Source organism: Zonotrichia leucophrys, chromosome 4 (assembly GCF_028769735.1).
Source record: "Zonotrichia leucophrys gambelii isolate GWCS_2022_RI chromosome 4, RI_Zleu_2.0, whole genome shotgun sequence".
In the NCBI taxonomy this organism is placed as follows: Eukaryota; Metazoa; Chordata; class Aves; order Passeriformes; family Passerellidae; genus Zonotrichia; species Zonotrichia leucophrys.
The window spans coordinates 60,666,321-60,692,841 of record NC_088173.1 but is presented as its reverse complement, the minus strand read 5'-3'; the positions used below and the strand labels follow the sequence as shown (position 1 = coordinate 60,692,841).

The window sequence follows — 26,521 nt, the reverse complement described above, 5'->3', positions numbered from 1 at the left end:
GGCTGCTGATTGCATGTACAACTGAAAAGCTTTGATATTTAAAATTCTAGTGTCAGCAACCCACACATTTTTAACCTAATTTTTCTGAGAATGCAAGGGGTAACTTCAGAAAATTGTTAAATACTGAGTTTCTTGAATGCTTACCTTGTGAGCCGTTTCGGTTGAGGTCGCTCTCCAAATTTCCTGAAAAAAAAGATGTAGTTGCTAATTTAAAACAAAACGGCTTAGACATAATCTTACAGTAAGATACTATCCCAATTTCAGAATTCTTGAAATTGTATTAGAATTTGATGTCTTTTCTTTGCAATTTCCTAGATAAGATCACTATTGAAGTATTAACCACCTCCCTGCAGCAGCTTCTTCCACAACAGCAGAGGCTTTTTAAAATTTGAACACTGAGTAACTTTCTTTGTTGAGGTCACATTTGCTCTCAGAATCACTTCTGGAAAGTTCAGACATCACAAGAATGTAAAGAAGCAGAAGATCTTTGCCACAGAATTGACCAGCAGTGCCATCAACAAGCAGTTACTGCAAACATATAGAAATTAACAGACATATCTGTGTTGACAAATAAGTGAATGATTTCCAGCAGGACAATTTCTCAAAAATCTGTTTTTCCTTCTTGACTTCTTACAAAAAGGATGACAACATTTTCATACATGCCAGTACAGAATTACAGGAAAAATCTCTCCTATGGAATGCAGCCAAGCTTGATCCATAAATAGCCTGCAATACACTCAAGGTTTTTTCACCATAAAGTGCTTTGAGACAGCTGTACTTCTTTCAGTGCTTCAACACCATCCTCGGGAGGAAGAACACTCTTTACACTAGGCTAAAACTTTCCACGAAAGTCTTTATTTACATAGGACACCAAATTAACACATGGCAGATATATTTTCTTTACCAAAACCACCCTCAGATTAGAACTAAATGGTCAGGTAAAAGATCTGAAAAAAGGAAGGCTGCACCCAGCAATGTACATCTGCTAATCCTGGTGAGGAAGTGCAACCACAAGCTAAAATGAAAACAAAGACGGGGGGAAAAAACCCCCAAGAAACCCACAATGCAAAACCAAACCAGCAAAAAGACAGGCTTAGTTTAACACCTTTTTGCCTAAAAATAAACAGAGACATAAAAGACTTTTGTCTCTGCTTTTACTGCCAGTGTTCATAAATATCTCTATGACATGCCAAGTTCATTCTATAGGTGGGCATAGCTTTTCCCTTTATGTTTCCTGGATAGGGAAAAGAACCCTTTCCTACTATTGTCCTACAAGAGTGTTGGAGGCTCCCTAGGACAAGAATTTGATCATTAAGTGATGTGACAAAAAATTCCCCTGTTCGTGCAATGGATCTGTCCTGGACTCTACAGCTACTGATGGTGGAATGATTTCATACATTCCAATTTAATTTCTGTAACCCCAGAAATGTACAAATATGTAGCTATTATCATTGATATAGCTGAGCTAAATAGCACTCTCCTGACAGGGCAGTGACAATATTCAGCCAATTTTAAAGTTATTTTTCAAGACTTGAGAAATATGTCTTCTAAAATACTGGCAGTCTACACAGAGGAACTGAATAAATGACATGAAGCCAGATTTTCTTTCCAGCTTAAACAATGAAATAAAAATTTATTTTTCCAACCAAACATAAATTCCCTTCATGTTTTACTTTGTTGTTGTTAGTATACCGTTCACTTCTCTGGCTTGCTTTTAATTTTAAATGAAACAATGAAACCAGAATTCTTGCTGTGAGATTTGTTTTTATACATTTTAAATTTTGAGGTCTACTGGAGACAAATTTAATTTATATTTTTCTCTGTGGTATGCATCACAGCATAGACATATCTGTAATGCAGAAAAGGTAACTAGAAAACCCAAACAGCTTTGCAGTTTGGCAGAGGGAAAGTTTCATCCAAAGCCTTTCTGCTTCTAACACCTATGTTTTCAGGATCTGCCTAGCTCCTCCTGAGCACCCCCTGTGCCTCTGATTTTCCCTGGATAACAGTGTGAGCAGGTGTCCATCCCAACTCCCCATACTGTCTGTGTAGCTGCTCTTCTCCCCTGAAGACTCAGGACCATCCCATTTGGCAGAGGGTCTGTGACTCTGAGCAGAGAACAGATTGCCTTAAAGCAATATTCTACAAACAACATCCCTATAGATTAGCTCCCTGCTTTTGAGCAGAACTACTGTCTTTGTTTCAATCCCTCTGCACATTTCAATTCACCACAAAAACAAATGAAGAGGTGCTTATCTTGGAGCAAAGAAGGCATTATGCACACCACACTTACCACTTGTCCTGTGGCCAATAGATCCAATCCCAGAGGAGGACCTTAGCACACCAGAAACTGCATCAACACAAAAACCCCTTACAGACAAAACCTCACACTGCCCTAAGGTGTCACACACCCTTGCAGATCTGGAGTGCAGCACATACATTCCCCTTGCACATACACTTAATTACTAAAAGAGTCTTATTAACAAGAGAGCTACACAACACAGTTGCAATTACTGAAAGAAATAAATTCCATCTTTTCCCTAAGTCAAATCCTGAACATACCACACAGGAGAAAAGTACCAAAATCCCCACTCTTCAAAAACAGAATCAGTCACTCTGGAGATACACAGGGCAAACTGATCTGATGCTCAGTGCAGTACCTCCCTAACTCATACACCAGCTTTCCCCAGCCTCCTCCACACAAAATGAAGTTATTTATATCACTGTAACACTTGTGAACACACCTAAGTGCCACCCTTAGCAATATGAGCCTTTCAAAGAGATGATGTAAACAGGTAAACCTTTTATTATCCTTTCAATATACACTATAGAGAGGTAGAATTGGAGGAAATTGCATCTTGATATTTACTTTAAGTCTCATGTTAACTCTTTCTAAATTAAATTCAGTGACTTCTCCTCAATAATGCTGTCTTGACAGATGACTGATGGCTATGTACCATAGCCACAGTGTCAAAGAACGGCCTTTTCCTGCATCAGTACAAAATCATTTCAAACATCCCATAAATATTCACCTCCCTAGCTCAACAGCAACAGTTAAAGAAGTTAGAATTCAAAAATGATTAAGAATGAAATAGGAAACGGAAACATCATCATGTGGCATTACTCTGCCACACCCTCACAACTCTGAAAACTTGCAGCAGTGGAAAAAAGTTATCTCAGAATGATGATAGCATGAAAGTCAGTATGAATAATCAATAGTTTTTGTATCCAACTCGCTAAAATTCCAGCCTTCAGTGAGAGTATATGAGAGAAAAGTGACAAACAGATGCAAAGATCTGATAAAAGGTCTAGGACACTGATAAAAGATACGCAAAATGTGGAAAGGATATACTTATTCTCTGCTGTCTCACAATTACAGGAATTGGGAAATATATCCAACACCAAAAATTTAATTAAAATTTTTTTTCCTTGCTCTACAAACAAAAAACTAAGTTGTAAAACATAGTGCTAGAGAATATTGTGAAGGCTGAAAGCAGAAGTAAGCTCAAAAGACTAAACAGAAGCCTGATACAGAATTCAATTAAATTTTATTCAGTATAATGACCTGTTTTTTACAACCTTGTCCTCAGGAAAAGCTTAAGTATGTTCTACCAGCAGCAAAGAAAATAGTGTAAGTTTAAAAAAACCCAAACCAGTCTACATTTACCCTGTCTTTTACATGCTCTCCTTACTCATCCATTACTGATGACTAGCAGGCATGGATCAGGTATATACACTCCTATGAACCAGATAGATTCCAAAGCAGCAAATGCATTCAGGATGTCAGATTTGCAGTCACACTACAAAACTCAAATATACAAACAAGACACAATTCTTTTTTTAAAAAGTATCACAAATATTTTGTTTAATGGTTCATCTGGTTTACTTTTTCCATATGTTTGCAAACTGAAATAGAGATGTGTAGTGACAATATAACCTGAAGGACAGAAACCATCAGCAGCTTCTACACAGAAGACAAAGAATCTTTTTAAGTTTTCTGATGTTAAGACAGATGAAAATGAAACACATTCTATCTATGGTTTTATACCAAATGACATCCACTGCACAAGCTATGATTGTTGATGTTTCAAACTTTCATATTTGACTGGCATGCCGAAAAATGAGCCAGTTCAGTCATTCCAAGGTTACCTGTCAGACATGACAGAGACTGCAACACTTTTCTGGTGTACATTTTCACTGGATTTCACTGTTCTGGAATTTCTTTATCTATTCAGTATTTCTATTTCTCTTCTTTTCATCTTGAAAATATGCAGATTGATGAATAACAAAAAGGTACAGGAGAGGAAACTAAAAATGTATCATAATTATATTCTTGCAGAGGTTATTAGACAAGAAAAATATATGTAATTTGAAGTCCTAATTACAGGCTATGTATCATTATATTTGAATGCTCACCAAGTTCCTTTAATTTGCTGGGTTTTTAAAATTTTACTATCAAGACTAAGTGCTCTTCCAGGTGTTCTGTATTGGTTTCTAGACATACAGGCAAGTTGCCATTTCATTCACATCAGGTCAAGCTGTATTTATCAGTATATCCTAACACACTGTACTGGAAACATGAGTGAGAGCATTAGTCACACCATAACCACTTGCTACTGGAGCAAGTTATACTTGCCCTAATAATTCTTTTCCCAGTCCTGTTTTTTTTTCCAACCACCAGTTAGTATTCTGCTATTTCCTGTATTTTGTTTACTGAGGCTTTGCATAAATTTTATCACTTCCATACTTTGCACTGTAGGCATAACTCTTCAATATCATGTCCCCAAATAATTCTTTTCATTAAGAAAGTCCCAGTTTGCCATTTAAAATGCTTTTCCCCATTCAGAGAAATGTAAGGAAACATAGTCTTTCTCCTTTTATATTTTACTGCCCTTCAACTAAGTATGGAAGTTAAGAAGTAAAGTAACACTAATCTTGTCAGTACAGTGGATAGCTTTATTCAAACTTTTAAAATTCTCAGGTTAGGTAAACACATGGTACAATATACAGGATAAGTTTCAAATGTCTTCAGGCAATACAGAATGTGAAATTCTATTTGGAATTCCTAGCTCAGATACAATATGCACTACAATTTTCTACAGCTGCAAGAATATGAATTTTCACTGTTTTCAGCATCTACCAGTAGTTGGATGCCTTTACTAAACTTGACAAAATTCTTTTGTTAGTCTTATTTTCTGGACATAAATGATCTGGCTCTTTTTTTTTTTTTTTAATTCAATGGTGCTATGTGTCAAGTGAACTTTGGATGGAAAAATAAATAAATGAAAATTACCAAAACAGTTCTACCATTCGCAAGAAAAAGAATTATGAAAAAAATCTCTACAAAAATCACATGCTATCCTATCTTCAACTCTGATTGAAGATCTATGGTCACTGAACAGCTCTAGCATCCTCCTGCCTGGAATATGAACTGCAAATTTTTCCGGTACTGGTCTTCAGCCAAGAACATCATTTTAACAGCCCCTGAGAAAGACCATTCACCTTCATGTGCTGAGCACAGAAGCCTTAAGAAAATATTTCCACAACATACAAATAGAGACAAGCTTCAGCAATTAGGTATTGTATCTTCACTTGGCCTATGGATTGACACAATTTTTGGCATTTAGTCAGAATAGCATGGATCTTTCTAAAAAACGGTCTCCAGAGAAGCAAAATGCAAAAGGGAGTCAAATTCAACTACAGCAGAAACAACAGCTGAGCAGAGTGTGTTGGAGAGGCCAACATGGGGGAGCAGCAGAAACAGTGTGGACTAGGAATGGGAAGACAAGAGCTGCAAACTAAGACTTGCTAAATGAAAAAGATGGACCTGAGACCACTATGGGAAATGTGGTGAAAAATCTGTGGCAAGGCAAAACATTTGAATTTAACAGAATATACAAAGTGTAGTAAAAATATACTACTGTTAGTGTTTTCTGTGTCAATTTTTTTTTTTTTTGTGACAGAAGTTTCCCTGGTGTCTTAAAAATTTCAACACTGAAAATAAAAGTAAATACTTTCCTTACCCTGAAGAATCCAAAAGCATTGTATCCAAAACCAGAAAGCTGCCCAGAAAGCTGCTAGATGCCCCATCCTTGGAAACATTCACTGGACAGGGATCTGAGCAACCTGATCTGACTGAAGACATCCCTGCTTGTTGCAGGGTATTTGGACTCCATGACCTTTAGAGGTTCCTTTCAAAACAAATATCCATGTGTTGAGATCTCTATCTCCTTTCTGCCTTACACAAGTATGAAGAGATCATGAGGTGCTTTGTTGCTCATAGGTCACTAAACAATCCAGGTGTGTATTTCTCCCTCACCATCAGATGGGTGAAGAGAAAAACATGAATAAAGAGCAAGAAAACGTAGGTATTGACATCATATAATTGTTTAACATAAAAAGCAGAAGTGGAAGTAGAGAAAAACAAAGTGAAACAGGCCACTCACCACCACCCATGATTGATACCAAGTCACTTCCTAAGCAAAAGCTGGGTAACCTCTCTAAATCCCCCAGCCCTCCAATTTATTGCTGGGCATGACATTATATGGCACAGAATATCTCTTCAGCTTCTCTGGGCCACCTGCCTGGCTGTATGCCTCCCAGTGCCTTGTACCCCCCTCAGTCACTGTGGGGGATCACACAGCAGGCAGAGGGAAAAAGAGAGAAGGCCTTGATGCTGTGCCAACACTGTTCAGAAAGAGCTGAAATATCAGGGTGTTATCAACACTGTTCTGGTCACCAAGAACATGGCACCGTAACAGCTGCGAGGAAGAAAATTAACTCTGTCCCAGCCAGAGCCAGTACAATGAGAAAATAAAATTGCACATTTTCTGCATGGAAAACAAATGCCAGATTTTAAAAAGGCACAGAGTGCCCGTTCATTGGAAAAGTTTCACCCCCAAATAACTGACTGCATGATCATTTCCGGCTGGACCCACTCACTTGCTGGTGCTGTTGACTGATGTAGCAAAGGCCTAACATAATTCCTGAACACTAAACTCAATTTTTTCTTTCTCAGTCCTATTATATCACAGTACATGACACAGTATTTGGTGTAGAACATGTTAGAAGAACTCTTTAATAGGCTGCAAGAGATGACTATAACACCTCAGTATGGACTTTGGAAAAAATCCCCAGACAAATGTCACAAAGAAACTAGCATGGATGGAACTTACCTCACACTTTTCAGTTCAGTGGTTTCAGTTCCATCTCCCAGAGCACAAATGTCTCAACATTGTGATAAGTAAGATATGGCAATCACTAATTTAAGACAGTAAAAGACCCAGAGTATTAAACATAGAAATTAAATACAGAATAGAGTGATCAAGGAAAGGTTTTACTTCCTTAGAGGAGATCCAAGGGAAACAATGCTTGAAACAGGAGGAGTCTAATAAAAGAACTCCAGATTTTTATATAGTCTTTGGCAATGTCTCAGACTACACTATGAATTCAGAAAGAAAGAAAGTAAGAAAATCCACCCTCTGCTCTCCAATGATATGAAGTGACAAAGAAGTCTGGTGAGAGGCTCAAGTTAAGTCCCAACACTTTAATACCTATCAAACAGCTGGTATCCCACAAACCATTATGTGTGAGAGGATTGGGGAAGAAAAAATGCTGCCATTTCAACTACTCTCAAGTGCATTTCAGCCAGGAGTGCAGCAAAAGAAATTTCTGTGCTTCATTTAACTCCAGTTCTAAAAACAGTGTCAATGTCAGCAACCTTTTCCTAGACCTCTTACAATGTAACTTGTGAACAAACAACAAGAGTTTGTGACTTAAAAGTCAGACAAAGGCCTTTTAAGGAAAGAAATTAAAATAAGAGAAGTAATTTACAGGTATTTTTTATCATTCCCCCTCAGCTTTAAAATAACTGCTATCTATCTGGAAAGCAAGAAAGTTTGTCAAGTGTTTGTTCAGCTCTTAGCACCAGATATCCAGACCCTCGTTGTAACAGACTCTATTACTTTCTACCATGAGAAATGAAAATACTTTTCAAAGAATTAATTTCAAGTTACTTTGCAATCTGTTACCACAAACTCGCTACACTACAAGCTCACCAGTATGGGATCTCAAGGGTTTTCTTGGCCTACTGAGGTTATCTAAGATCCAGGAAAGTGAAGTACTCAGGTTTCCATTCAAAGTTTGAGGATCAATATAAAAGTATTCCTTTTCAGCCACTAACACCGACATCATCTGAGAAAAGCTGAAAGATGGATTTAAGTAGCATGCTGGGACTTTATTTTCTCTTTCTTTTAATTGTCTATCCTCTGCCTATTTCCAGCTTCAATATGCTTACCATGGACAAATCAGTGAATAACTGAAGAAGCACTGAGGGAAGTTCATATTTATGGACTTTTAAAATGCATGAAATTATCAAAGCTAACATATGCCACAGTGCCCATGCACAGGGCACACTGTGATCCCTTAATCTGGCATTTGCTACAAACACTACCTTTGGACTGAACAGCATAGCACAACTTATACGGGAAGACTCAGCCACTCCACATCAGATTTGTTTTGGTTTTGCAGATTTCTACATTTAGGATAACATGTTACATCAACTGCAAAAGCAGGTGTACATTTTAAAACACAGGATATTCTGTCAATATAGGTATACTTTTCTGTGCACAGATTTTGGTGAAGACAAAATGTAAATGCTGAAAATATTTCTGTGCACTCACCTACACAGCCATAGTCTGTTAGAAACATTTTAGAACACAACTCAAGAAGGAAATGATCATGTGTAACTAGAAAACATTTTCCCATCTGGTGCTTTCACAGACCCAAAGAGGAATTCCTATGTACTGGAAAAAATGGCCATTTATGATCCAGCATGAGCTGGCATATAAAGACTACCACATTTCTCACAGTGGTTGGATCCACAGCACTTTAACATGTTTCCTCTAAGAGATAACTGCTGGATTTGATTTCTGTAAGTGCATCTTATTCCACACTGATATCCTTTATTTTTAAATGAATCTGAAAATAGCACACTGTTATGATATATCAATGCTAAAAATGCAGAGCTCAAAAAAGTGATGATCTACAGGTTTTACACAGGATTAAAAGGCCAAAACAACTCAAGGACACAATTTCTAAGAGATTAATGCAAAACACATATAATTTTATGTAAGAATTCAGTTAACATGGAAGCAAACACAAGCAATTACCTATGCTCAAACTGAAGATTTCACACTGATCTTCTCCATGGATGAAGATATTAAATAAATGAACCATACCAGTGGCTAAAAAAAAGCCATCAGAAGGAAAATTTTATCTTCTCCAAAACAAAATGGGTTCAATATACACAAGTCTGATTATGGGAAACAAGCAGTTGTATTATCAGTAACATCCAGCACTAAACAACCTCCACACTGGAAACAAACTAAAGAACTAAAATAAACTAGCTAATATTGTCAAAAGAAAGGACAGATGATGAGGAAGTAATTCTTACCCACTCTATACTCCACAGTTCTACACAACCTTCATTCTTCACAACACTTCTCAGGCAACTCCCCCTCCATGTCCCACAAGCTTTTTGGGGTTTTGCCCTCCACTGATTTTTGTAGGTTGCTGTAGCTTAATGCCATACAGTCTGATGTGCCCCAGCACACCCCGTATTTCTGCACAGCATCATAGGGTAAGGAGTCTTTAAATCCTTAGACTACTCACACCCTAAATACTCCATTGTCTTGTTCTAAAATATCACACAGCTGAGGTACAGAAACTGCTGAAGCAATGCCACCTATCTCCCTCCCCCTTCTGCTCCCTCTAGACACAACTATGTCCATAAGTGTGATCCTCCCAAGGCCGATGAAGCCAACAGACTGACAGACAGCTTCCAGCTCACCCATCCCAGGCTGGTTCGTCCTTCAGGATGAACACACACTCCAACAGAGTCACACACAGTCAGCAACTCACTCTCACTTTTGCCTGCCAGCAGCACTTTGGCACTGATTCTTATTAGGGTGTCTACTGTAATAAATATTGCTATAAAGACTTTGTCCTGAAGGTTAGAGTTGAATTAAAAGTTAACCCATTTTTAAAAATAAATACAGTTTTCATATTCACATACAAGGAACCAATCTCAGCCAACTTGCTTTGAAACACTATTGACACAAGTTACCCTCTTTCTTATCCATCCTACAAAAGGAGATAAAATTAATTAAAACCACACCAATGAAGAATGTCTAACAGACAAGAACAATGGATTTCTACTACTCCTGAAGTCCCTTTCTCCTCTGTAAAGAGTCAATGATGGGTGGTCCAACTGCACCGTGACTCTTTGGAAGCAGGGGGCACAGCAGCCCCTGAAATCACAAAAACAGAAGGTTTTTTTTATCAATACACAAAACATTCCCCCTCTTCAACAACAACAAAAAAAAGACCCACCTGCTCCACGGTGAATGCGACCAACCAAGCACTATCACATCTTTGTACTGCATGATTCTGTCCTGCCCCTGACTATACCTAAAGAATTTAAGTCTCCCAAGACAGGGAGCATGTTATGTGTTTGAAACAGGTCTTCTACTCTACAGCACTGTACACACTTTTGGCACTGTATCAAATAATACTGACAAAAATACAACAGCAAAAGCTCTGCTTCACTTAGTCACGCCCTCTCACTGCAAGTCACTGGTTCAATTAGAAACTCCCTCTCCCTTTTCTGACCTGCTTTCATCCTCCCACACTGCTCTCATTATTGTCCTCTCTTTTCCAATCCCCATAAAATCACAGAACCACAGCTGCAATTTAAATAAAAGCTTGCACTGTATCAGTAAGCAGGCTCACTTTTTAACAACTTAGAGAAAGTAAACAAATTCACTTCTTTATAGCAGTCTACCTAGATATGGAAAAAAGCACTATGCAGTAATCATTACACTTGTATATGACTCTAAAAGTCAAAGGTCTTGTCCAAACAGGACATAATTTTAATCAAGACAGCATTTACACAACTTTGCCACACTAAGTGAGGTAAGGAAGTCAGTAATGATAGCTTGTTTAATGAGGAAGTGCCAAACCATACCCCTGGAGATGTGATTTCCCTGATTTTGCTTTGAGCTGTACGTACCTACAGCAAGGAGCTAGCAATCCAAAGGTCTCAGGTATACTAAAGGACTTAGATACTATCAACTTAAAGGATAAAGCCACTCAAATGTTGGAGTGGTGTAGAATGTAAGAAACATAGTAAAACATCAGTCAATTTATTATGATTCCTTTATATTCACATACTATTATTTCTTTTTTATTTATTGCCTAATAACATTGGCTCAGATATTTAGTGGAAACTGTACACTTGGACACACATACCTTAGCAACTGATCGAGTAATTAGCTTGAAAAATGAGCATGCCAACAGAATCCCAGTCCCTAAAACACAGTATAATCTGGCTCAGCTACTGTAACTGTATAGCACATGTGCTCATTAGTTTCATCTTCATCCATTCAAACCAAAAGAGAGTGGATACTTGGAAAAGGGAAAACACCTGCACATTCAGTTCACAAAACAGACTAATAAAGTAATGCATAAAATCAGCCTGGAGCATGATTCTACACAAAACATCCCACAGTCACAGCTTTCAATGACAATGACTTTGCCCAGCTTATGATTACTAGAACTCTTCCTGTCCATCAGACACAGCAAATTTTCCTTGGGATCTCACTGTGCACATCACCTTTGAATGCACACTTCACAAGCAATCTTGACTCTTATTTCCGAAGAAAGTTATTTTATATCCCTTACCAGACCATCAGTTAAGTATCAGCAAGTCCTTAAAAACAAGCAGTTATCTATTAAAAAATTACATTTCTAAATATGGCAAGAACAGAGCTCTTGAGTACCAAATCAGTGCTTTTTAGAGTTACTACTGGCCCTTAACTGCAAATAAGATTTAGTCTGATGCAAGTTTTTTAGAAGCATGAGGGAAAACCTACTAAGTGTACTGATTATTATCTCTGTTGCCTGATTATCTGAAAAAAAAAAGCCACAAATCAGAAATAAGAGGAGAATTTTTCAACCACTTTACTGCCAATATAGGAACCCAGCACTATAGTATAGTACCTAAGGATTTGTTCAACCTTCATTTCAGTGACTGAATGTCTGCAGTGTTCAAAGAAGAGTTTCTCCTCTGTAAATATAATTTCCATCCTTTACTAAACGATAAGCAGATATTCTGTGCAGAAGATAACTTTAAAGAAAGTAAATAAAAAGAAGGAAAAAAGTTAAGGTTCATTGTTTTCTCTGAACTACCACCATTCACTGTAACACCAAAAATATGTAACAGGAGAAGTTGTGAATGATTTTATAAGGAAGTGGTAAGGAACCATATTAAATTTGCAAAGGCAGAAGATTCTCAAAAAGCCAGACTAACCTCACTAACCATGAAGGCAAATAGGAATTCCCTGGAACACCTCTTTAGGAGATAACAGGTTCTTGATTGGTGCAGTCATTGGTCAGCTTCAAAGTCTCTAATCACCACTCTAATAGAGTAACAGGATAATCACTCCTCCATGTCCTTTTCCTTACCCTATACCATCATAAACAAAGGAGCTTTATTGCTACAGCAACTATGAGCAGAAAACCAAGGAGAATGGCCTAATCTGTCTCTAAGGGGCTTACTGTCCCTGCTACAAGCTCCTCAACTCACTTGCCCTGCACCACCTGCAGCGCTCAGACCTTCTAAAGGAGCTAACTCAGTCCATCAGTCTGGCTACACTAACACACTAAACACCACCAACACATGGGCAAGCAGGAGACAGGGAAACCAGTCATGTTGGTTGCAGAAAGCTGTTTGGTCACCTCAGCAAACTCAACTTCAACAGAAGCCAAAAAAGATTACAGGAGCAGCTAAGCAAGCCTGTAACTCTCACGGGAAAGAACTATAACACAAGAAAACACACAGAGGAATCCATTATGGAAAATGACTTGCAAAATGCAAGACTTAAGCAAAAAAAGATCTCACCAAGAGACTAACATTCTTAGTCAAAGTTTAGCTTAGGATACGTGTAAGACTCTCGGCCCAAGCACAGTCAGAACTTAATGCAAAATGACAGCTAAGCAAACTGGCATCTCTGAGGTTTAAGCAGAGCAACTCTGACAAGTCTGGCTGACAGTTTAAGTCACCACTGTCTCAAATGCCTTTCCCACCTCCCTGCTAGGTCAGGGCCAGCAAACGTGCCTGTATCCCAGCTGCTCCGGTTCACAGCTGGACTGTGCCTTCAGAGGCAGCTGAGCTGATTTGTCACTGCCAAACAGGTCTTGCCTGCCAGCTTCCCCCAGCTGCACTGACCTACCCTCAAACACCAAATTCCAGCACTTGTCAGACCTTTCCAAAGATAATTCAAATCAGTAATCCAGAAAATAACCTATATTTTTGGGGAGGCCAGAGATGGAAAGGGGAAAGGCTTCACTGATTCAGTCACAACGCCAGTGAATGCCAGCACCACCAGGCACGCTCAGGAGAATGTGAGCACCTTCTTTGGTAGCAGGGCACTGTTAGAAACCTGGTACACTCCACCTCCAATTTAGATCCATTTAATATTATTGTAAATACTGTAAATAATGTTAATAATAATAACAATAATAGCAAAAGGCCAACAAAAACCAGTTCATATATTCCCCCAACTGGTCTTGTTTTAGGACCTGTAAGCTCTGACAGCAGTGCCTAGCCCTCCAAAGCAAGTTTCAAGAGCCATTTTTAAGTATCTTTACTGTATTCTCACACTTCTAAAACACACCTCTAAGAAATGGGGACAATTCCCTATCATCTCCCTCCTCTGGCAACTCAGTCATTTTCAGTCAACTTTTTTATGCAATATAATTTCTTTTTTTAAACACAGTGTCATTACAGTATGTACCCTCTCCTTTCATTCCCTTTCTTTCTCCAGCTTCTATACTGTGAGCCTTCAAAATTCAATATGGAAGCAGCTCCTTATAGTCAATAAAAGTACACTGCTAGAGTTCTATAAGCTTATTTCTCTGAACTATGTCTCGCCCATTGATTCTAGACTTATAAAACAATTCAGAAATTGTATCAGTATGCAAGCAGAGAATAGATTATCAGCACCTAAGCAGGCTGCCATGCCAACAGTTATTTCCAAACTGGTAAATAAAATTTACCTCCTCAGTAGATTAAAATGACACAAAACCTGTGCATACATAAACCTTTTAACAAAGCTGTGTTTGGCACCAACCTGTGTCACAAAATTATAGGGTTTCCTAGATATCAGATGTTTTCTTGCATCACCCAGGAATTACATGGTTACACTAACATTAACTGGGTGCAGCTGTAAAATGAGCTGTCAGTATCCTAGAATTAATCAATCTCAAGTGTATTGTTTCGTAATTAAGCTTATGAATACATCATCCCATGAATATAAAAACAGCAGCAATAAACACATCTCAGAGAAGAATGAGAATTAGAAGGCTCTTTTCTAACTTTCTAAGACAACTAAATCAGTTGGAGGCCTTCTCCACTGTTGGGCCTTTTCCCTGTGATTGTGCTGAAGGTCTCTAACTGGGAAGCATTTAATATAAGCAAATTATTCTTAAACCTTTAAAGTGACATAACTTGCACAGACAGCAAAATTAGGTAATATTCCATCACAGTTCACAAACTTGTGTTTTAAGAAGAACAGTTGTTTTAAAAGATTCAAAAGCTTTGGACTTTTTGTCACTGTTGTTGAATTAATTTACAGTTAAATTCCAAGTTTCTAAGATAGTAAATTATACTACAGCTACAGTTCCAGCAATAATTAATAGAGCATTCCAATACAGGAAAGACAGAAATTCATCCTGCCATTTAAAAAATGCTTGAAGGAGAGAGGCAAAAATAGGTGAGTACAACAAAAACTACATTTCTGTTTAAATTTTATAAGCTAGAAGCTCCTTCTACTTATTGCTAGTTCTAACTGTAAAACTAAAATATTTGGAAACAAATTGCAAAGAGAAAGATAATCTCCACAATGCCTACCATCAAACATGATAATACTTTTAACAACTGTTATGGTAACTGCGTCAATGATCCCTGTACAAGATAATTAAACAGACATTGCAATAATAAACTTTTACTCCTCCTTATCACAGTACGTTTACAATAACCATATGAAAAGATTAGATTACGTGGCTGGAATGTCAGCAAGCTAACACCTTATCATCCTTTTTTCTGGTATTACAGTATTACAGGTCTCTTACATAGTCACACATGCTCCTATTGTGCCCTAACAGCTTTTATGCAGCATTTTTCATAAGAAAAAAAATCTCAAGAGCACAAATGCAAAGCAGTTATTATTGTCCATTTTTTAAAATGGAAATTGTGTGAATCATACCTAATTCAAGGAGGCTTGCTTTTCGGGTTTGTCAAGTTTAAACTCCACACAGATGCAAATTACTGGTAAGACTTCTCCCTGCATCCTAATGAGGTACACTATAAACCATGAAGCCAATCTGAAAACAAGAATGTTGTCCTGAGACAAACTTTACTTAATGTAGGTATTCTAAATATTTAAGGAACCAGTAGTTTTTTACAAAAATGTACCCCCCAGCACTTAACTTCTGCATGATGTTGAACCTGTGACTGCCACAACTCGAGTTTCCCAGAATAATGCCTGTGCTGGCACAATTTTTTTGCAAGGATTTTACAGCATGAAAAGTGTGCCTAAGCACTCTTGTGAAGGCTCCCAACTGCTGAGCTCTGAACCCAACCTCTTTTCAAAACATTGTCTCATCCTTCCAAGAACATTCAGGCCAGAAGGGAATGTAAATTGTCAGAAGTGTCTCGAAGCACTAAACAACCAAATCTGTCATTTCAGTTAGCAGCTACCAACCCTGTCAAGTGTAAACCAACACAGGACTACCAAGTATGTAGTATGTGAAACATGCCAGCCCACAGAGAGATCTCCTTCCTGAAATTTCTGCCCACTGCTGCCTCAACAGGGCAGTCTGAACTCTCCAAAGCAGAAGAAAAAAATTGACAAATGCAATCATTAAAGTTCAACAATCAGAGAGATAACCTGAACTATAGAAGGAAAATATGCAGATAGCCACACAGCCCAGATAAATGAAAAAAAAGAAAAAAATCCCATCAGAAAAAAATCAAGGGATAACTTATATTAGAAGTTACCACTTAGAATTCACCATTTTAGAGAAATGGTATATTTTCTTTAAGGCATGAATTCTGAAAAATATGGCACACTCTGTCCACAGAGAAGGCTTAGTACTGCATTATTACAATTAATAAATTGATTAGCCACCCTTGCAATAACTTAGGAGCCCATAAATCTGTTTTAACTAAGTTTAAAAAGAAGAAATGAGCTTTTAAAGAAAATTAAGTTGCTATGAGTTTCATGAAAACTGGAAGCTGGACAGACATTGCCAATGTCACCAAAAAAGACACAGGAGAATCTGGAAATTACTGTTTCACAGCTGATCCCTTTGCATATGCCATTTGGCTAGACAGTAAGCTTATGCCTTAGATATATCAGCACTACACTTTGTCCATTAGGGATGGATGAAGGAGTTTGTGGTACTGTTCCATAAACCTTCGTCACCATACAAGGCACGAGTGTACAGGATACAGAAGTTCTTTAGTCCTACCATTCATAGAACAACATAAGAGGCTAAAAGCCCACAAACCTGTCACATGACAAGAGAACATACACAAAATGCAGTCTAAACAAATGAAGAAAATTCAGAATACAAGTTTTAAAGTGCTTAAATTATCTTACATAGCTGTGGGAAAGATTAAATACTGTGAAGACAGCATTCATATTGAATACAATATGTTACCTACATACTGCTCACCTAGGCATAAGAAATAGAGAAACCATTTGCTCTGTTGTCAGATTGTAAACAGGGCATCTCCAGAACTTCTAGTGACAGTAACACATTGATAAAATGCAACTTAACTGTCGAGTTACAAACAATTTTAGGGACAAAAGTCCCTCCCTTAAGTGGACTTTTGAACAAAAAAATCCCATGAGTTGCATACCAAATTTATTTATAACTATAAACCTCTTGGAACAGGTATCAAAGCTATGTTATATTTACTAGCCTGAAAAAAGCCTAATAAAACGTTCTGGCAAGTTAAAGATAAACACCAGAGAAGTGAAGCACCACGTAAATTTTTTTATTTCCCTGGTGGTTCACAGGTTGTTGTAATAACTTGGTGCGCCACGTTAGCGATCACGTTTGCTATGACAGTGTGTAGCTCTGCAGATAGATGGCATTGCTGTGGGTAGGGGAAGGACTGCTGGACTGCTTGTGTGACAAGAAAGGTGGTGGCAGAAGTGAAACGCGAGCCTCAGGTTTGGAAGCCTGAGGTATTTTTCGCTTCTGTTTTTTATTTTTCCATACACACAGGAAACTCCCTTGGGGGGAGGAGAAAGAACAACTTCCCTACAGCTAAATAAAAGAACACATGTAAAACAGAGAAGCCACTCAATGTTTCTGTACCCCAATAAATAAAAACATAAATAATCAGATAAAAACTTTAACACTGAGATAGCAAAACCTAATTTTCCTAACTCCAAAATTTCTTCAGTGTCTTTGCAGCAGTAGAAAACTCAAGATGATTGTCTCCACACACATATACATACATCATTATCCACCCTCAGAGTTCATTCTGTTCCCCAGCCCCAGATCAGCATCCATCCATTTCTCTCCATTCCCTTCTGCTGTTACAAAGTGAGGCAAAGATGAGGAAGAAGGACAGAGTGAAGACAACCCACTGAGGTGTGCAAGGCCTTCTGCTCCCACTGCTAGGGGATGCACAGGTTATTCTCATTCAGGAAAAGGCTCCAGCAATCCACTTCTCCATTTCCAGCAGCAGGATTAAGGGACAGCTGAAGAAGAGTAAGAACCATACAAGCCTAAATGGTACCTCCCCTCAAGCTTCTCCTGTCTGTGACTCTTTTCAGTTCAGTGAAAGGAAATCCCAAGGCAACTTCACATTATCAGTACGATCAGCCTCAAAGAGTCATCCCACCCCAGAATCAAAATTCAGTTTTAAGAGACCAGTAAATCCAGGTTCATACAGGAGTGACACTGGAAAAGCCTGCAAATCACCCAGCTCAGCAGCCACAGCTGCTCACCACTGACCAAAGTGCTGCAACAGAATGCCACTGCTATCTGAAGGTACACACAGAAACCAGCTGGCAAGTGTGGCATGATAACACAAATGCTTATTAATAAAATTAGCCACAAAGTTTAGAGGAAAACATAATAAATCTCTACTGGTAATTTTTCTGAGGGGAGGGGAGGGCAGCAAAGGAATGGTACTGCTGAGTTTTCTGGATCAAGTTCGTTTTTTGGGTTTTTTTAAAAATGAAAGGATTTTCCAGTTTTCCCCAAGAGACTGGCAACTGCAAAGCACAACGCCCTTTAGGAAATAAATCTTCATTAACTACATGATCAGTGCTATGACAGGCACTGTTTTTCAACCCAACAGCCTTTCAGCTATCATCCTTTTACTAGTTGTAAGATCTGGTTGGCCATGCCAGCACACCTTGGGACAAACCTGAAGTATACCCAACATTCAGCACACCATTCCCAAAACAGAAGGAGCACAGAAAGCTGGTTTTATGAAGAAAACCAGAGCTCACCCTTTAAGGCATACTAGAGCCCTGTTTAAAGGCCCCCCTGGACCTGCATGCCACCCAACAGCTTGCAAGCAGCTTGAGTGACAGGTGAATAAAGGTTTACTTACAGGACACTGTGCCAAGACCTAGGGCACTTTGAACTTAGAGTCCTCAAGATGTTTCTAACAGCCACAATTAACTACAACACTGCAGAAAACAGAATAAGCAATCAAAAGGACTGAGACAAGTCAAAAGCAAGTGGACAATGTAATAAACAGCCTCAGGCAGAAAAAATGTAGTGGATTCCATTACAGATTATTTGGCAAAGGAGAAGCTGATAAATGACTCAACTCTTAGGAAAACTGCATGAAGCTACTCTTGGCTTCCAAGAAAGAAATTAAGAAAGCAGCTGAAAAAAAGGAAGACGCCACAGACTGAAAGAGCAATGGTGATCTGGGACAATGCTTAAAGTGTTGGCTTCCTGTTTCTCCAACTATGGACCAGTGCTGCAAGTCTGAGTTTGAAGATTTCTTTTACCAAATGAAAAAACCTTTAACCAAAGGAGCAAGGCTGCAGGCATTAGCCTTGCTGGCTGGAATAATTATTCAATTCTGATATCCAGAGGATATGCCTGCTTGACTTCCTAAATTTTGTTCCAAAATGAAGTGGTGAAAATGCTTTAGACAAAGGCCTACATGAGCTGTTTAATCAGCAAAAGTAAACTGAGGCTCAGTGTTGGAAGAAAAAGTGCACCATTGTTACACATCTACTTCCAGAATATCTGTGTAGTAATCTTTCAAATACTTTTTTTTTAAAGCAAGATCAGACAAGATCAGGATATGTATCACTAATAAAAATGCCTTCTATAATGAGAACCACAAGTGTAAGAAAACTATCCTGATCAAACTGGTAATTTTTAACCTATATTAAGATACCCTGGTATGACAACATTTCTGTAGGGTTCTGAAAAGGTACTAAGAAAAGCAAATCAAATGCTTGCATTCAACCACTGAACCAGACAAAAAGAAAAGTTACAATTTTATGCAGAATGTCACACATGCTCTTTTGACCCATCTTATGTTAGAAGAAACTGTATAGTAAGTATAAATCCAAGTTGTGTACTACAGTTACCTAACAAACACTTTTAAGTGTATGTATATAGACAGATATGCACCCACCACTTTTTGGGCAATGCTTACTTACAGAGTTTAACCTGGTCTCAGCTTCACTTTGTTTGGTTTCACCACTTCCAAAACAATCCTTTCTCCCTCTTCTGTCGCTTTAGAAATATACCATGTGAGTAAGAACAAAGCGTCCTGCTTCTTCACAGCTTTCAATATACACCCTCCAAAGCCACCAGCAACACACTACAGTCTGTATTCATTCCAAGTTCTATTTTATCCATTCTCTTTGGAGTGGTAAAAGGATAAAAAAATAGCAGTAGCTTCCAATACATGAAGAGGATTGAAACACTTCAAAAGAAAGAAGCAAAACCAAAACTCCTCCAAAATAAAATAATCCTTCATTATGCCTTCTTCCCCCTCCCAAAATATATTTCCTGCCTTCACAATAGTAACACTGGATCCTTCTCTGGCTTTACCAGTATAACTTAAATTTTAAGCTTCTTCCTATGTATCAAGGTTTTGTCTTTTGTTATATGAGATATCTCAGGTTCTTGAATTCTTTAGATTTTATTTTCTCTCCACTCCTCATCAGTTCTTAAGGGGGGAGACAAGGTGCATACAAGTACTTATCAGACATCCCCTCTCACGATCCACGACAGTGACAAAGTGAAGTTTCAAGTTCCTAAAAGTAAGGAATAGGGTTTGGATTTGATTTAAAACATACAGCTGTTGGATTATCACACTAGCTGAGTAGCAACAGTGACTGCTCTGTAGATAATGGTTGTGGTGATGCTCTAAGTACACCACAAGCCTTAGGGCCGCTAACAGCAAAATACAGGGGAAAAAAGCAACAACACTGTTGGGCAGCAGTCTGAAAGTACTGCTCTGGACAAACCTAAGTGAGCATGGATTGCCCAGGAACAAAGACAATGGGGCTTACACAGAAACTTCACAGAAAAAAAAAAAAAAAACAACCCAGGGAAAGTATTCTGGTGTGCTACTCCATTAAAAATAATTAAAGGGAGAGAAAAAAAAAAAGGAAATCCAGAAGCAAAACTAATTGAGGGCTGCCCACAAAATTCAGTAGAGGACACAGCTGAAAATGACTAAGCAAAATACAATACTCTGTTATTTCAATATGTTTTAGATGTGTAACAATAGGAAGCAGAATTGACCAGATATAAAACTGAATCAGAGAAAAGGAATGTAAAGCTGTGGCTATACATGTTTTTCAACTAATGTCAAACAAAAAAAATACAATATTAGCTAGGAATGCAATTTGTGTAATGGCAGAATAGTATTTTTCTTCTTAAAAATCTAATTTCATTACTGAAAAAACTGTTCTACAATCAGGGCCATTAAGCAGGAGAATACTGAACACAACAAAGAAAATATCTCAAGTGTCACCAGCAAAATCTGCTGAGTACTTCCAACAACAATATCCACAATTTGAATCCTAATGAGAGAGGAACACTTTCAGTAAGTGAAGAAGTCTCTTATCTCTACAGATATAATATTCATCACTGCCTAATACCTTCTGGCAAACACAGGTCTGTCGCTTATGGTTCAGGTTTTTTTAGAGAACTGGTCAAACTGAGAAAGACAAACTTTTAAATTTAACCTGATGCAATACTACTTTCATGACTATGCACACTGACAAGTCTAACCAGTCTACTGCTAACTCTAAGTGCCATCCAGCAATATGGTGAGACATTAAGGCAGGAAGGTCAGTTCAGTTTTTTTGATTATCTACTAAGTATTTAACAAACAAAACAAGTCAAGATTTTTTCCAGAAAAAAACACAGAATCCAGAAACATTAGAAAAACAAGGGATATGCCTAGAGCTTTTCTTCTTCTACATTTTATTTCCATCTGGAAATTCAGGCTACATTCAAGGACTGGCTTCATACTCCATCCTGAGAGGTACCCTGAGCACACCTTCTGAGGTCACCCTGTTTGCTGCAGCCTCAAAAGCCACAGGCAGATGCAGCAAGCCAAACAGAAAATGACAGCTGCCCTCACAGCACAAGGGGGCCAGTAACAAAAGCTGTCCTACACTTTCTAGGAGTCTTCAGCAATCACAGCTGACTGGAAAGGCCTGCTCTACTTTTCCTTTGCTACATCTGAAGTGCCATTTATCGCTTCAACAAGCTGACTGGGAGTAAAACTCAATAAAACCTTTTTAAACGTTGTTTCATAACGACTGTTTTGTTTTGCCTGCTAACTGTTGTGAAATACAGGTATTTTGGCCATTGCAAAAAAAAAAGGCAAAAAAGGCAGTAAGTTCTGATGTTTGTTTTGGCATAGTTCTCACGTTTGTTTTAACACAGTTCTTGGTATTTTGAGAGTGCTGCTATCTAAACGTAAGCACTGGGAACACTAATCTTATTTACTGTATTATCAAAACTGAACATGAGCCTGGCCAACATCTATATTATTAATTAAAACAGATTATCAGAATAGGTTTTCATGCCTTTCCTCCTTTAGGTGACTCTTGGAGCAAGAAATCTGCTTTAGATCTAGAGAACTGCCTGGTTTTTTCTCTCTGTTTAACACATTCTTCTATCACTTTACAAACTAAGAGACACGTTACCTCCATAATCAACAGCAAAACAATTAACAGAGGAAGGCACTCTTGTAACTTTAGTACTTATACAAAGATTCCTTGAGCTTTTATCTTGTGATCAGAATTCCATCTCAGTATCATCTGTGCTGACTAAAACAATTTGTCACAGTATATCAGGAGTGCTACAAGCCTCTCTCAAAGAGGAAGCCTTATCCCAAATACTTATTTTGGTTAACTGCTCTCTGTGACTTAGTAAGAAAATTGTAACGCGCACATAAACAAACGAAAAGCAACATCAACCACACAATAGCAAATAAAAAAAACTGGAATGCAAAACTAAATTTTAAAAAATAGACAAAAATCCCCCACACAAACAAAAACAACACAAACAAAACCCCAACCAACCACAAAACCAAACAAACCCCCAACAAACTACACCAAACCAACAACACCCCAGGACTCAATGCTGACAAAGAAGTACTGAACAGCAGAATAAAAGAATTTGGCCAAAAAAAAAAAAACTTGGACAAAAAGACATGTCCAAAATAGTTTTGATATATCTCCATAACTTCTGGAAGATATTACATTATTGAGGATTTTACTAGTCGTCATGTTTATCTACAACAAAACTAAGCATGAAAAGAAGCACACACATGCAGAATAACTGCAGCCTCTCACCAAAGCCTTTTCTTTTCTGAATTCTGACACTCAGCACTGAAACCAGAGCTGGGTGGCAGATTTGGAAAGTAGTGAAATATTTTCAAGTTTGAAAATAAGTACCTATGCAGAGTAATTTCTCCCACAGTATAAAGACATGGCAACAGTACAGTGCAGCAGCAGCTCATTGTATTACACGGCACATTTATCTCCTGGTCGAGCCCTAACCACGGCATCTGTCTCAACTGTGTAAGAGCAGCACCTCTCCAGTGCCACTCTATTATCACCCACTCTAGCCAGAACACATTAATGATGAATACAGTCACTCAAGTCTTATTTACCATACCTTTCTGTTATGCAGATGAAAAACCTAAGGAAGTCTGATTTCTCCTGACCACCTTTCACGGCCGCAGTTGGGAGAGACAACATGATGTCACCTGTCAAAACCCAGCAGACAGCCCATAACTACACCAAGTACAAGAACAGAGGCAGGAGATAGTAATTCTATTTCCACCTCTCCACAGAATCTGTCTGACCTTGGCAAGTCACTGGGGTTTTGTGCTTGTTTTTTCACGTTCAGGACATGAGGAGCTTTTACGCAGACGGCTGGAACAACAATAACTGAGTAAGGCTAATTATTATTTATTCTGCCCGGCCTTAGAACTCTTCCACAATGGCATAATCTCAGAGTGTGCACAAGCACCTCCAAGACTCTGGACCTTCATTTTGAAGCTCCCTTTATATAAGATCACCACTGAAAGCAGTAACACCCCTTACCAAGACAACCTCCCCTGTAATCCAGAACTGAGAAAAGCTTAGTTTCACAAATTCTTCTGTTAAGCAAACAACTTTAACCTTATTTTCTACACTGGTAGCTCCTAATCCACAATTTGCAACTTTCAAACACTGCCTGCAAGATCCTCTGCCACTGCTCCCAGACTAAGTTACATTACAGAGTAAAAATAAGAGCTGCCAGGAAAAGGAAGCAGGATATTTTCTGAAGAGTATCTTTTATTCCGTGCAGTTTCTATGGTTCGGCAAAAATCAGGAACCAGTATTTTGCACAATTCAATTCCCTCTTTAGGCTTGAAAAATTCTGAATTTCACAGCAGCCTGATCAAGTTTCATTTTGATACCAACTTTTCCTGGTAATCTCCCAAAGCACCACACACTAAAGTATGCCACAAGTATGGCTTTGAAAAAAACAAAGTGCAGATGAAACTTCCTACAGACCAAGCAATGTTACCAAGAATAAAAGTAGAAGGACATTTTTTCTGGCACATTCAGAAGAATGTCTATATTTGTCTGTACTCATAAAGGAAAAAAATTAGGTATTCATTCCTCCACTCAAATAACTACAAGAAATTACATTAATAACTAAAATACCAACTAAGATCCTTTGCAGTATATATCTTTAATCTAACCTAGGAGAAGTAGAAAAATTAAATGAAGAACCAGGTATGATCTCACACAGAGCCACTAAAAATTATTAGTTGCCAACAGAGCTTGTTGCCTATTCGAGAAAGTGTTGTGGATTTTCAATGCACTGATGAAATACCACTGCATACAAGCTAGTCATGCAGGACAACAAAATGGAGATAAACTCTTGCTCCTGAATAAGAAACAAATGAAGAAAAGTTATAACCACAACCACTGTAAGGTCCTCATGTTTTCAAAGTGAAGCATGTAAACAACTTTAGAGTCATAGAACACCCTAAGCTGGAAGGGATCCACCAGGATCATCAAGCCCAGTTCCTGGCCCTGTGCAGGACACCCCCAGATACACAGCGTGTGCCTTGAAAGCATTGTCCAGATGCTTCTTCAACTCTGCCAGGCTTGGTGCTGTGACCACTTCCCTGGGGAGCCTTTTCCTAATGTCCAACCCAAACCTCTCCTGACATAAATATAGGCCATTTCCTTTTGTCCTGTCAGTGGTCACCAGAGAAGAGATCAGTGCCTGCCCCTCTGCTTCCCCCTGCGAGAAAGCTCTAGGCTGTGATGAGGTCTCCTCCTGGTCTCCTCCAGACTGAGTAAGACAGCTGATCTCAGTCTTTCCTCATAGGACTTCCCCTCCAGACCCTTCACCACCTTCACAGTGCTCCTCTGGATGCTCTCTAAAGCTCTACATCTCTCTTACCTGTGGTGCCCAGAACTGCCCCAGCACTGGAGGTGAGGCTGCCCCAGCCCAGAGCAGAGCAGGACAATCCCCTGCCCGGCCATGCTGGGCCTGGTGCCCCCAGGACACCCTCAGCCCTCCTGGCTGCCAGGGCACTGCTGGCTCAGGATCAACGTTCTGCCAGCCAGGACCCCCAGGTCCCTTTCCAGCCCCCAGCCCCAGGCGATGCACATCCACAGCTGCCCCACCCCTGGCACTCACCCTTGTTAAATTTCACATCTGGTGACTGGCCAGCCCTCTAACCAGCCAAGACCACTCCGCAGGTGATCACTCTCAGTTTAAATAAGAATAGAAATACATAGTTCAATTCAGCACAAATGTTTCAAGACTTTTCAACATAAAAAGACATCCTCAAAAAAGAGCCTCACAAGCTTCCTGAAGACACGTGCTGTCAACTGAAGTGCACAGGCTGCTTTAGAGAGAACAAATCATGTCCCAGCAGCATGTCATTCACTAAAAAATCTTATTAATCAAACAGTAAAACATGATAGCAATTTTATATTAAAATAAAATTTTACAGATCAGTCAAGCTTTTAAAAAAATTTAAAAAATCAGTGTTTATCTTAATCTCTCTTTATTTTATATTTTATATATAATTATAATAAATACATAATATTAGAATCTATTATATATATAATAATAGCCAGTCTATTGTATCTATTGTAAGGATTGAAATCTGCGAGCACAATCAAGAGACTTCTCACACGGTACATACTGAAACTGTCGCATTCTTTTCTTTCTTGGTAAAAAATTTGCCACCACAAATATGTAGTTTATACATTTACAAGCATAAGAGCAAGAAGATACACGGCCATATGCCACCATCTGGATAACTAAAGTGCAGTTGAAGAGCATGAAGTATTTTTTGTAAAATGAAATTATTTTAACAGTGTAAATAGGCTCTGAAAAATGGCTGTGATGTGACACAGCAAAGGTGACAAAAGTGTTTCCTCAGTTTGGAAAGGTTACTTCATTCCTTTTGTAAAAGGTAGCAACCACAAAATACATACACAAAATATAAGTAAAGAACACCACATAAGTAGAACCCCAGGAAATGAGAAACTCTAAGTTTAGCCCTACTTTTCCAAGACTCAGTAAGAATACAGGGATATGGAAACTGCTTCTATTAACAATTTCTTCTTCAATGAAATGTATTGGCTGTTTCCTTTTCTGAATTTTTACATTATAAAAGATAACCATAATTCTATATTATTTCCTTACCATATATCATCTTAATTGTTAATTAATACAATTATTTCAAGGTAAGGATGAAGTGTATGACATTATAATGCTTTAAGCATTTCCACATAAAAATAATGGAAGTTCACTGAGATCAAGAATATAACTTATAATTATAAAACTGCCTTGAAATACCATAATCTTAAAAGGTATATCCACTTTTGTCAACAGAATTAAGATTTCA

At 38.4% G+C, this 26,521-nt stretch overlaps 1 protein-coding gene across 3 annotated transcripts in view; it reads right to left on the bottom strand.

Annotated features, from left to right (window-relative positions):
- The window catches only part of RBPJ (recombination signal binding protein for immunoglobulin kappa J region), a 144,552-nt gene that overhangs the window by 25,191 nt on the left and 92,840 nt on the right, over positions 1-26,521 (bottom strand). For 2 of the 3 annotated variants that reach the window (XM_064711910.1, XM_064711909.1), the window contains exon 2: positions 145-183. Coding sequence is in view for 1 of the 3 variants with exons in the window: in XM_064711909.1 (XP_064567979.1) it covers positions 145-183 (39 nt within the window). In the remaining 2 variants the exon portion in view is untranslated. Of the gene's footprint in view, positions 1-144; positions 184-10,392; positions 10,416-26,521 lie in introns of those variants that run through there. The other variant, XM_064711908.1, reaches the window with a different exon arrangement.